Source organism: Prionailurus bengalensis, chromosome F2 (assembly GCF_016509475.1).
Source record: "Prionailurus bengalensis isolate Pbe53 chromosome F2, Fcat_Pben_1.1_paternal_pri, whole genome shotgun sequence".
Taxonomy (NCBI): domain Eukaryota; kingdom Metazoa; phylum Chordata; class Mammalia; order Carnivora; family Felidae; genus Prionailurus; species Prionailurus bengalensis.
In genome coordinates this window covers 18,474,264-18,487,080 of record NC_057353.1, presented here as the reverse complement: position 1 = coordinate 18,487,080, position 12,817 = coordinate 18,474,264, and the positions used below count along the sequence as shown (strand labels likewise).

The window sequence follows — 12,817 nt, the reverse complement described above, 5'->3', positions numbered from 1 at the left end:
TTCAAGCTTGGGTGCCTGGGTGGCTCAGTCAGTGAAGCGTCTGACTTTAGCTCAGGTCATGATCTCACAATTCGAGTTTGAGCCTCGCTTCGGGCTCTGTGCTGACAAAGAGGATCAGATGTGCCTACCTTTCTCACCACATCCTCCCTCCATATATTCATCCATGAAGTATACTCTCTTGCCATGTGACATTCTGTGCTAGTTCCTGAAGAGGCCACCATGAACTTTTTCACTCCCATGCCTGAGCACCTATACCATTCCTCAGGGTGGGACATCCTTCCGACTTTCTGTCCCTGTGAGAGTTCTACGCTCTACATTGTGCAACCTTAATGCCCTTTCCCTCATGAAGCAGTCCCAAATACTCCAGTGAGAACCTGCCATTCCTTCCTCCACTCTCCTGCACTTACCTGTATTTCTAATTCTTGCCTGTGTTGTAGTCGTTCGTGTTAAAGTTAGCAAATATATCACCATACCCCATACTCCCTGAAATGTAGTTCTGTATTTATTAGTCACTCAAATATGTTGTTAAAAACACATAAGCATCCTATAATGTGGTGATTTGCTCTACGTTAAATTGATTAATGAAATCATGCAATCTGTGGAGAAACAGAATAATTTAGTTTTTAATATTTTATAATTAATAATTTCATAAAAGAATTACCATGGTGGATGATTCCATTTTCTAACAATGCTTGTCCTAAGTGAACCCCTTCCTCAGGCCTGTGAATCTCTCCAATTTCCAACAGCCATGACACAAATTCACTGCAATAGAAATCCAGTGAAAAAGTTAATTTTTTCCTCTGAAAGTCTATTTGTACCATGCTTTCATCAAGCAGCTATGGAAGGAGTCTCAAATATAAAAAAATATTTGCAGTGCATTTCAGCATGCATTTTTTCACATATGCAAAGCCCAAAATTATTTAAATTTTACTCTATTCTAGGAAACAAATGTCCATAGCTTACCTAAACTATACTTAATAGCTATTCAACTTACTGAGACCTCTAATAAACACAAATGGAAAATTTTAGAGTAGTTTTAACTATAAAGAGAATATAAGAGACCCTAAAGATATCCAACAGACAGAATAATAATGATTTAATATATAAGAAACAGACTGTCTGGAATGTGGCTTTTCAGGCACAGAGAACCAGTGTGTTTGAAACTCCAAGAAGGCAAACTAAAAACTAAAAAATAAAAAATAAAAATAAAAAAATTCATATCCCATATGGTGGACAGAATTCTAAACATGTCCTCTTACCCCCACCCCCATCAAGAATCCCATTCCTTGGGGTGCCTGGGTGTCTCAGTTGGTTAAATGTATGACTTCGGCTCATGTCATGATCTCTTGGTTTGCGAGTTTGAGACCCACGTCCGGCTCTGTGCTGACCGCTAAAAGCATGGAGCCTGCTTAGGATTCTGTATCTCCTTCTCTCTCTGCCTCTCCCCTGCTCGCTCGCTCTCTCTCTCTCTCAAAAATAAATAAACATTAAAAAAAAAAAGAATCCCATCCCTTGGTTTTGTAATCAAATCCTAATCTTGGTAGTGCTGTGAATGGATTTTGTATATGAAATTTAAATCCCAAGTCAGCTGACTCTCTAACTGAGAGTGGTCCTGGCCAACAGTCAGCACAGAAATAGGACTTACACTTACAGCCACAGAGGACTGAATTCTGTGGACTGAAGTTGCCAGCAAGTTCAATGTGCTTGGAAGTGAATTTGTTCTCAGAGCCTTAAGATAAGGGCCCAGCCTCAGCCCAACCCACAACCTTGATTTTGGCCTTGTGAGACCCTAAGCAGGCAACCCAGGATTGCTCATCTGGACTTCTTTCTCACCTAGAGAATTATGAGCTAATGAATGGCAGTTTTTTCAAGCCACTAGGTGTGTGGTAACTTATTTTGCAGCAATATAAAATTAATACACACCAAAAGCCATAGGAAAGTCTTACTATACTGTTTTCAAATGTTAAAATTATCTAGTAAATTCACTGTTGTATCTAAACCGTCATCCAAAAGGAATACCCCAGCACAAAACAATCCATCAGAACTGTCCACCGCATACATCTGCTGTGGCTGTGAAGGACAGAGAGGATCACAGCTCACATCTGTCACCATTTTGGGGTGGGAAGAGGAGCCCCAGATATCACAGATAAGTAGGATGATGCTTTGCAATACAGGAGAGCACCAGCTGGGTCATGGTAATTGTTATGGCCGTGTGGTATCATTAGGAGAACATTAGATACAGAAACGTTTTACAATAAAATATTTTATGGTGTTCATGTTATAAAAACCTAACATTTGAACTCTTACATAAAGTCACAGATACATTTTAGAATGGTTTTAATTTTGCACAGAGGTCAGAGAAGCCAAGCTATGGAAAATGTCGAAAATTACTTTTCCATTTATTCCAAAACCAAGAGCAATGCATATGGCTACAGTCAAATAACTGAGGGACATGAAATTCTAAAAATGGGTATCTAGACTAAAAAGTACATTTTAAGGCAGAAGAAGTTGTTAAAATGCTTTTAATTCTTTTATTAAATAGGAGCCATCCAAAAGAAAGTTTAAACAGAAGTAAAACTTCAGTTTTGTCCTCAATAGCACAAAAATAGTAAGAATATCAACCCCATAGCACTGTCACAGGATTAAATGGGCTGATAAATGATAAAGGCCACAGTGCCTGGCACATTTTGAGCGCTTATTAAATGTCAGTGGCTGACAGGTGAGTTGTGCTGTTTGGTATGCAGCTAAAGCATCATTTTGTTCTGATGTCAGCAGATTCCTGAATGTGTCAAAAAATCAGGAAAAGAGCACTTTTTAAGTATTTCTATAAATTAGGAGCATAGGATAAAAAAAGAGAAGGGGTACGAAAGGAAGTTAATGGGTGGCTTTACTGTGGGACTTATTCAAATCTCAAGGAGATCCCATTAACGCTCTGCAAAAGGATTGTAATCCAGTCAAAAACAATCTCCACCTTGGGTTGTAACACAGAGGTAGTGTGCTGTTGTGGAAAAAGCCACAATGAACACAGCTAAAATTTACTGTCTCTCCTATGTACCAGGCGCTCTGGAGAAGGCTTACTATCAATCATTGCAACTAACATGCATTATGGTCAGGGTAAAGGGTTAACAAAACCCTGCTCTTTCAATCAGGAAAACACGACCTTGGATTAACTTTCTAGCTCTGTTTCCTAGAACCTGATGAAGGCAGGGCATCAGCTGTGTTGCCAGACAGCATTCTTATGGTAAAAATGACCCCTGACGGGTAAATGGAATATTAATAAATACCTGGTGAGAAGCCATAGCTTGAAGTGACACTCTTATAAGTAGGCATGTCCCTATGAGAAGTGGGAAGTTATGCCTAAAAGGTTATAATAAGAAATAGTGTCTCTGTGGGGCACCTGGGTTGGCAGGCTGAGTGTCCGACTTCTGCAGTTCCTGAGTTCAAGCCTCACGTCAGACTTGCTGCTGTCAGTGCAGAGCCTGCTTCAGATCCTCTGTGCCCGTCTCTACCTCTCCCCCTGCTGGCACTCTCTCAAAAATACATAAACATTAAAAAAAGAAAGAAAGAAAGAAAGAAAGAAAGAAAGAAAGAAAGAAAGAAAGAAAGAAAGAAAGAAAGAGAGAGAGAGAGAGGAGGGAGGGAGGGAGGGAGGGAGGGAGGGAGGGAGGAAGGAAGGAAGGAAGGAAGGAAGGAAGGAAGGAAAGAGTGTCTTCTTTGCAGCATTGAGGTTTCCAAGTGCAGGTGGGCTCACATCTGCTCTTTCTCTTGCACAAAAGCTGTCACCTGGGGGCCTACCGATGATAGCCACACTAGCTTGCTGGCAGTTGGGTGGTCTGCTGTGAGGACCATGCTCACTGGAGAAGAGACCCCATGCTGCCCTGCAGGCCAGGGTTTCCTGGCTTATATTCTTCTCATGGGGTTGGGAGCTGGCGTGGCCTATGGCTATTTTGTTGTGTCTACATAATTAATCAAGAAGGCATTCTGGTATGTATTGCAAGTAACCACTACAATCATCTCCATTTTTAGAGAGGAAAAGGAAGTTTAAACTTCCCAAATCTCTCAACTAGCCAGAGGGAGGAGCAGATTTGCATGGAGACAGTCTGATGGTGAAGTCTGGGCTTTGAACTACTTTTAGAGAGTTGACACTGGCATTTACTAGCTATATGAATGTGAGCACGGTATGCTCCCTGATGGCTGGGTTTTGAATCTTTAAAAAATATACAGATTTTACCTCTTAAGTATGTATTTGAGGATTAGAAATAACGTATAGGAAGAAGCCAGCATAGGGCCTGGCCTAAGCAGAGGTACCTGAAGGCGGCCGCCCTTCCCTTCAGTCCTGCAGGCCGAACCCAGCAGGGAGTCCCACATACAGCTGTCTGGAGAAACCAAAGGACACACAGCCAACCTATGTGAAAAGCTCAGGTGACTTCCCCGCCTGTTGCTCTGTGCCAGGCTCACTGCATGACCTACTTTTCCAGACTCCTCATCGATAGGCCTTCATGCTGAGCCCAGCTGTCAAAGTTTTGAATTAATTGCCAGCTTAGGCTGTGTGTCTTCACTTCTCCAGTCTTCTCTGACTCGTAGGCCCTGTACTCACATCCTTGCCAGACTCTGTCCCCTATAGGTAAACCCGCCTGCCTGCCAGCCCCTGCCTGATCCCAACCTCTGCTTCGCCCTTGGAACACAGTACATCCAAAACTGTTGAAGTCATGGATGAATGGATAGATGTCTTGAGTTTTGTATGATTTCTGGCCCTAGATCCATTCCTTCACCCCCCTACGGTCCAGGAAATGTTGATAGCAAAGAAATATTCAAAAATGCTTAGAGAAATATTTGTTAAAGAAAAACAAATCATTAAAGGAAAGTTAACACGTGAGATAGTGGAAACATGAAAGAAATACATGCACCTAGACTACCACCAACCTTACCTTCCAAGGAAGCATTTAGGGAACGTGGTCAGTTTTCTTTTCCTGTCTTTGATCAGATTTCCTTGTTTGCACATCATCTTATAAAGTTTCTCACCCTGTTCGGAGATCATTACCCAGGTGTCTTGCTCCATTCCTAATTTTAAACCTATCAGAAATGAAACAAAGGACAGGTACTGAAAGTCTCCTCACTCACTCATGCCTTCATTAAACAAACATTTAATTCACGTCTACCACATGCAGGGGATTGCAGACACAGAGCTCCATATGCTAGGGCCCTGATTTTCAAGAAGCTCTTGGGATACCAAGGAGACAGTCAAGACAGGATCTCGAGGGCCATATAGCACCTTGTGTAAACTGTGCCCAAAGGCACATGGTTTGGCCACTGGAGGAAGAGCAGCTGTACCTCAAGCTCCCTGCACCCCTTCTGCAGAATTAGATCGGCACAAGTGGACCGGCTGGCCCTGGAAACAGCCTTAAAGGAGAAACTGTGATACAGTAAAGGCATAATCAGAGGATCTTGCCTCTACACAGAAATATTAAGAAAGGTTTCACAGAAGACCAATGTTTAAAAGCAGAGGGATGAACGGTATTTCCAGAGAGAAAGAGAGAGAGTTAACAAGAGCTACCTGAGGTGAAGCAGCACAGGGGCACAGCTCCAGGCCCTACATGAGAGGACAGGACACACTGGCGGGTTAGTTAGGGACCTTGCTCAACTGCAGTTTCCATATACTTCATCCCTGAGGTATCAGGGAAGCACGTAAGGGTTTCCACCAGAGGGAGGGGTAAAGCAGGGCAGGACAGGAAAGAAAGTTTTGTTGCTTCAGAAACAAAGCTCAGATGACAATACAGGAACAAAGTGAAGGGGGCAGGGTTTAAAAAGAGGGAGACCATTAGGAGGAAGCCTCAAAAATTCAGGCAAGTTGAACCCTGAAGACAATAGCAGGGGCTACAGGGCAAAGAGAATGATGCTGAGACATATCTAGGGAGCAGTACTGATAGGATACAGCAAAGGGTTAAATGCAGGCACGATGGAGATAAGAGAGATCAGGATGCCTTCTAGGCTTTTGACCTGAGAGCCTGGAACTGGGGAGTGGGGGGTTAGACGCATTTCTGAAAAAGGGATTCAGGTAAGGAGGCGTCCAATACTGTGCATATTGAATTTGGACGTTCAGGTAGAGTCCAGGAGCCAGCAGAACACATGCGTATGAAGCTCAGGAGAGATGGACGAAGTGGCAGTGTAGATGTTGATGTGGATCTGGTGGGAACGGGTAACCCAGGCAAGGACCTATCTTAGAGGAGAGCGGTGTCAAAGCTGAAAGCCTGAGAACGCCCACAATCTGGGACGTTTGGACGGGACTGACAAACTGTTGCAGAAGAAGAAATACTTGAATTATTTTTAGTTTTCTGGCTACAAATTTTCTTATGAAAATCTTATTTTACAATGGAGGGGCAATTACCACTTGTCAGTAATAGGGAATACTCCATCAAGAATAGACCCTGTTCACATAAACAAATTTATACAACATGCTTATTTGCTTGCTTTTCTTTCTTTCTCTCTCCTTTCCTTCCTCCCTTCCTTTTTCACCTTAGGTTTATCTGTATGCACAGCCATTCTGAAAAAATAAATAAAGGTTCAACTTGATGAAAAATTTATTTTACCTTTCAAATGACTTGCTATGCTATTTGAATTGATTGCTGGATTCAACAAAACTGAAAGAATCAGCTATTCGGTATTCATAATCTATGTTTTAAATTTTTCTACCTAGTTCTCCATCCAAGACCAATCAAAGGAGTTAAGTATTTGAAAATGCTTTGGAAATGCTCATATAAATGTGTGCTATGGATATTTTAATCGAAATAGATGCTTTGTATGTTCTTCAAGGAAAAATTTCTGAAGATCGAAGAAAGGGTTCTTTGTGCTTCAAAATTTCATCAGCAATGGGATATTTTATTCCTAAGTCTCTGGGAAAAGGAATACATACTGTCTTGTTTCTTATCAATTATTGGGTAAAGAAATTAGTAGTAACACAAGCATTTCTATTTCTTAGCTGAATTAAAGAAATGTGCGTAATTGCAGATAAACGTCACACAATTGAAAACTGCCAGATGAAGTGCCTTTTGCGAATCTTGCTAAAAACGTGAAGCAATTTTGAACCAGGCCTCCCTCTTCATGTGAACAAACTCCTTATTGACTTTCATTATAGTCAACGGCATTGTAAAAAGTTAATGTGTATCCCAAGTGATTTATTCTATAATTAGGACACTAACATATTTGGTCTAGAGATTTTCACTGTACTGTTACATATATAGAGAACAACTGTTGGAGGCCCTACAACACTGCCTTATACTATGGAAGTTTGTCTCTTACAGGAAAACTCTGAGATGATGCTTTAGAAATGGCGAGAATAAGGTGCAAAGAAAATTTAACAACTTTTAAAGCAAACGAAACTATTTGCTGTAGACTGAATGTTTGCATGCCTCCCAAATTCATATGTTCAAACCTGACATCTAATTGTGCTGGTGTTAGGAGGTAAGGTGTTTGGGAAGTGATTAGGTCATGAGAGTGGAGTCCTCATGAATGAGATTAATGGCCTTATCGACAAGACCCCAGAGAGATCTCTTGCCCTGCTGTTATGTGAGGACACAGTGAAGAGATGGCCATCTAGGAACTGGAAAATTGCTCTTACCAGACTCCAAATCTTGGGCTCCTAGCCTCCAGAACTGTGAGTTATAAATTTCTGTTGTTTATAAGCCACCTAGTCTGTGGTATCCATCATAGCAGCCTCAAAAGATTAACATAATATCTAAAAGACACTGCTGGCCACAATATAATTATTTCACTAACTATACAAGGTTTTTCTTTTCTTTCAGTGATAATATTAGAAGTATCCATAAGGTATTTTAGCATGGGTCTTACCTCACTTGGAAAATCCAGGTGAACATCACACACCTTTTTACTTTCTCATAATTTCTGCCCATTGTCTGCTTTCTTGCTAAGGTAGAATCTTCACAAAAGTGTAATAGTGGCCAATTCATACACCCACCTTTTCTCCGTTCTCTTTCTTTCAAAATAGCTTCAAACCATTCGTGCTTCTCTTCAGGTGTTTTTGCCATGCACACAAACCATTTATTTTTTGCTGTGTTATGTATTTTCCATCCATTGATAACAATGTGTCCACTACTATGGAAATCAGCTGGAAATTAATGGGGGTAAAGGTGAACAACAAATATAATATATAAATTATATCAACACAACCATTCAATTCACAAAAGTTCCAACACCATTGGTTCTTAAAAGTATCTTCACTTTAAATATGTGAAATGAAGAACATAAAAATAAAAAATCAAATGTTTGTATATTAAATGCAGTTAGTGCTCAGGAATAAAACACTTCTAACTCTTAATATTAATATATTACATGAAATTAAACATCTGAAGTATTAACATTCCTTTCCTCTATGTCCAAAAATATTGTTAAAGTTCCTAAAGCAATAAAAGAAGAACGTGTAAAAGAATTTTCATCTCAATAATCAAATATCCAAGGTGGCAGATTCATTTTGCCTTTCTAATACTCATTTGAAATATTATTCTAGCTTTCAAAAGCAAAGTATATCCCCACCGAACAATTTTCAGCTGTTTCATGAACCACACAGGAAGAATCAGAACAAATCAATGGAACATACCAAGAGCACATTTACCTAATCTTTAATAAATGGAAAGGTACAAATAAATGTCAATCCATTATCCTTGGTCATGAAAAACTGAAAGATGTGCACTCTTTAAAACCACATGATTCCATATAGGAAGAAGAAATTTTTCTTTGAGTATGAATTCACATCGTCTTTTTTTAGGTCTCCCCATCATTTTGGCTACACTGTCATGCTAGATTTGAAAATGTCAACAGGAAACCCTCTACGGCAGTTCTGCCTAATAGCAGGTAGGGAATAGTGATGTTACTTGTATCCAGCATTTACTGGCATGACAGTCTGCAAAGCAAAGATTTCAAAATGAAAAAACATATGACAAAGGCCTGAGTCAGCACCTGCACCAATTTAAAGTGACACTTTTCATTCATCTCCCTGACAGTCACTAAATAGTAATGGTGGGTGGACAGGAGGTGAGACACAAAACGTTAAAGGTGGTTTAGAGAAATAACTTTGTGGCACTGTACTTGTTTTTTGTTTCTTTGTTTTTTCTCAAATGGCCTTATTTTATTTGGTGAGTTCTGAGTAGAGGCAGACATGATGCCCGTAGTCTTTTTAGCTCCAAAATCACCACAAGGTATCTGCGACCAGATTGACTATTCCAAAAATGCATTCTCAAATGATTCTGTATATTGAGGGTCTTTAAAAAGTCCAACTTGGGGCGCCTGGGTGGCGCAGTCGGTTGAGCGTCCGACTTCAGCCAGGTCACGATCTCGCGGTCCGTGAGTTCGAGCCCCGCGTCGGGCTCTGGGCTGATGGCTCGGAGCCTGGAGCCTGTTTCCGATTCTGTGTCTTCCTCTCTCTCTGCCCCTCCCCCGTTCATGCTCTGTCTCTCTCTGTCCCAAAAATAAATAAACGTTGAAAAAAAAAAAAAGTCCAACTTATAGTGGGGCACCTGGGTGGCCCAGTCAGTTAAGCTTCAGCTCAGGTCATGGTCTCGCGATTTGAATTCGAGCCCCGCATCTGGTTCGTCACTGACAGTGCAGAGCCTGTTTGGAATTCTCTCTCTTTCCCTCTGTCTCTCTGCCCCACCCCTGCTTGCACTCTCTCTCTCTCTCAAAATAAATAATAAACTTAAAACAATTCCAAGTTATACTTGAGCCAGGAAAGAATTATGTTAGATATTATTACTCTATAATACAATATATATGTTATAATATATATAATATATATACGATATGTGCGTGTGTGCCATAATCCTGTTAATAATAACAATTTCTGATAAAATAAGGATTCAAATGGCAGAAGATCTCCCCCATCAGGAAATTGCCATATGTTTTATTTTTATTTTATTATGTTTATTTATTTTGAGAGAGGGAGAGAGAGAGAGAGAGAGAGAGAGAGCAGGGGAGGGGAGGGGCAGAGAGAGAGGGAAACACAGAATCCAAAGCAAGTTCCAGGCTCTGAGCTATCAGCGCAGAGCCCCACGAGGGGTTTGAATCCCTAAGCCGTGAAATCATGATCTGGGCCGAAGTTGGATGCTCAACCAACTGAGCCATCCAGGCGCCCTGCCATGTGTTTTGAAAAGGAATTTGTGTACCTTTCTTCTTATCTGTACATATTTAGTTCATGTTCATATCCTGTATAAAGTAGCAGAACTTTTTAATACTTGTCAGATAAGTATCAATGGAATTAGTAAGGAAGTAACAATTATTAGTTCATAATTATACCATAATCCCTTGTTACTACTTATAAAAATAACCAACTGAGAAAATATGATAAATTGGTGGGAAAAAAAGATCAAGTTGCACATGTCCACATAGATCCCCCTCCCCGCATGGGTCACTTTACAGGGCCAATATCACAAACAAGCATAAGCTTTTCACACTCTCCCTTCTTCCACAATCAGACTGAGATCAGCTAAGAGAACCCAGCACTGCAGCCTAAAAGACCCCACATTCCCACTAATGATATTACCCTTTACCCACACCCCAGGTAAAGAAAATCACCATAGCCACGTGTAACCTGTAGTAATAAAATATTGGGCTTACTTTAAAAGGAACATGGCGTATTCTTTCCACAGAACACAGAGGAACACAAGTTCATCTACCAGGGTGATGCTTCTGACCCTGCACACCACGTGCCCTGGGACAGACTCCTCTGCAACCTGGGTGTTCCTTCCTTCCCTCCCTCGACTATTTCAGTCTGGCACTGCTCTCCTCACACCCTGCTGACTCTTCCTTCAACACTTTTCATCAGGCCATTCCTTACTTCAAAAGCCTTTGTTAGCTCCCCAATGAATCAGGGGAAAACACAGAGGATTGCTTTAGCGCTTCTCTTTAAACTGACCCCTATCAAACAATGCCATTTTCCACTGTGTTCCCCTGTGGCCCTGCCACTGTTTGCTGCTTTCCTCCTCCTTGTGCTGTGACTTCTCACCTGTTCTCTAGGCTGAGGCTCTCATCAAGCCACCAGCCCTGCTCTCTGCCTCAGCAACTCTTTCTTCTCTTTAAAGTGTACCCGCATCTTCCATGAAGCCTTGCCTAAGCACTACAACCTGTGCATTCAAACTTCCCTTGGAAAATGTATGGCTGAACTCAAAACCAGACAGGTCAGCACATGATTGCATGTGGCTACTGTTTCATGTACAGAAAGCAAGACTGTTAATTGACTGTAAAATCTACTATGTCAAATGATAGGTACATCTCTGTTCCAATATAATATTTTGAAAGAATAGCTTATGTCACCTAATAAATTAAAATGAAAGGATAATGTCACTTTTTAAAGTTTATGTGGTAACTACTTTCTACCACACTAATTTTAAAAATCATAAATAATTTTAAACATATATACAAATATGTGAGTACATATATATGTATATGCATACATATGTATCAAAATGTAGTATAAATATCATAATGATATCAGTTACCAAATTATCAGTGTTATAAAAAATAAGCAATTGATTCTCATTTATTTCAAAAGAAATATATGATGTATTTAGTGATATATAAATGGCTTCATAATTTCAATCACAGCACATTTCTCAATAACTTCTTTTTTTTAAATTTTTTTTCAACGTTTTTTATTTATTTTTGGGACAGAGAGAGACAGAGCACGAACGGGCAAGGGGCAGAGAGAGGGGGAGACACAGAATCGGAAACAGGCTCCAGGCTCTGAGCCATCAGCCCAGAGCCCGACGCGGGGCTCGAACTCACGGACCGCAAGATCGTGACCTGGCTGAAGTCGGACACTTAACCGACTGCGCCACCCATGCGCCCCGAAAAAGAATATTTTTATTTATTTTTTTGGGGACAGAGAGAGACAGAGCATGAACGGGGGAGGGGCAGAGAGAGAGGGAGACACAGAATCGGAAACAGGCTCCAGGCTCCGAGCCATCAGCCCAGAGCCTGATGCGGGGCTCGAACTCACGGACCACGAGATCCTGACCTGGCTGAAGTCAGACGCTTAACCGACTGCACCACCCAGGCGCCCCTGAACTTATTTATAAAGAACAGCCACATAAAGATCATGGAAAAGCCTAGCAGTGCTTTTCCTTAGTAGAAATTTAAAAATACTGTTTTTACTGAAAGAACATTAATGGCAAGTGCAGGAATTTTCACTTATATTTATACCTAAAATATAATTCTATAGGAAGTGTTAAAAAGGAATGGAGTGTAGAATATACAAATTCATTAAGTGTAGAATATCCAAATTCAAGTCTCCAGGCACTGATGTTTTTCCAAAAAGAGAAAAATCCAAGGGGCAGCCGAGAACAACTCACTAATTACTTTGAAGCTATACAGTTTGCAAATTCCTCACTCTTAATCCAGCATAGTTTTACATAATGAGATGAGGTTTTGCTAAAACTGATACTACTATAACTCTCAGTGGAAATGCTGATATCCTTTCAATAGCATGAGTTTTAATGAGATGGAAGCTAGCCAAGTACCATATACTCAGGCTATGAAACAGAAGAAACTGCCAGAAAATATTATTCAAAACATCAAGAAACTGATGTCTAAACAATGTATTTAACTCTTATTCTGGTGATCAACAGTGTGAATGCATAAATTTTTAAGAGAAATTTTAAAAATTAAAAACTGAGAACAAACAGGGTTGATGGGGAGTGGGAGGGAGGGGAGTGGGTGATGGGTATTGAGGAGAGCACCTGTTGGGATGAGCACTGGGTGTTGTATGGAAACCAATTTGACAATAAATTTCATATTAAAAAAATTATAATTT

General features: G+C 40.5%; 1 protein-coding gene across 1 annotated transcript in view; it reads right to left on the bottom strand.

Annotated features, from left to right (window-relative positions):
* Positions 1–12,817, bottom strand: part of PREX2 (phosphatidylinositol-3,4,5-trisphosphate dependent Rac exchange factor 2) — a 295,413-nt gene that overhangs the window by 166,134 nt on the left and 116,462 nt on the right. Inside the window, 3 exon segments of the mRNA XM_043601163.1 lie at positions 662–762; positions 4,929–5,073; positions 7,973–8,122. Of these exon segments, the coding sequence (XP_043457098.1) occupies positions 662–762; positions 4,929–5,073; positions 7,973–8,122 (396 nt within the window).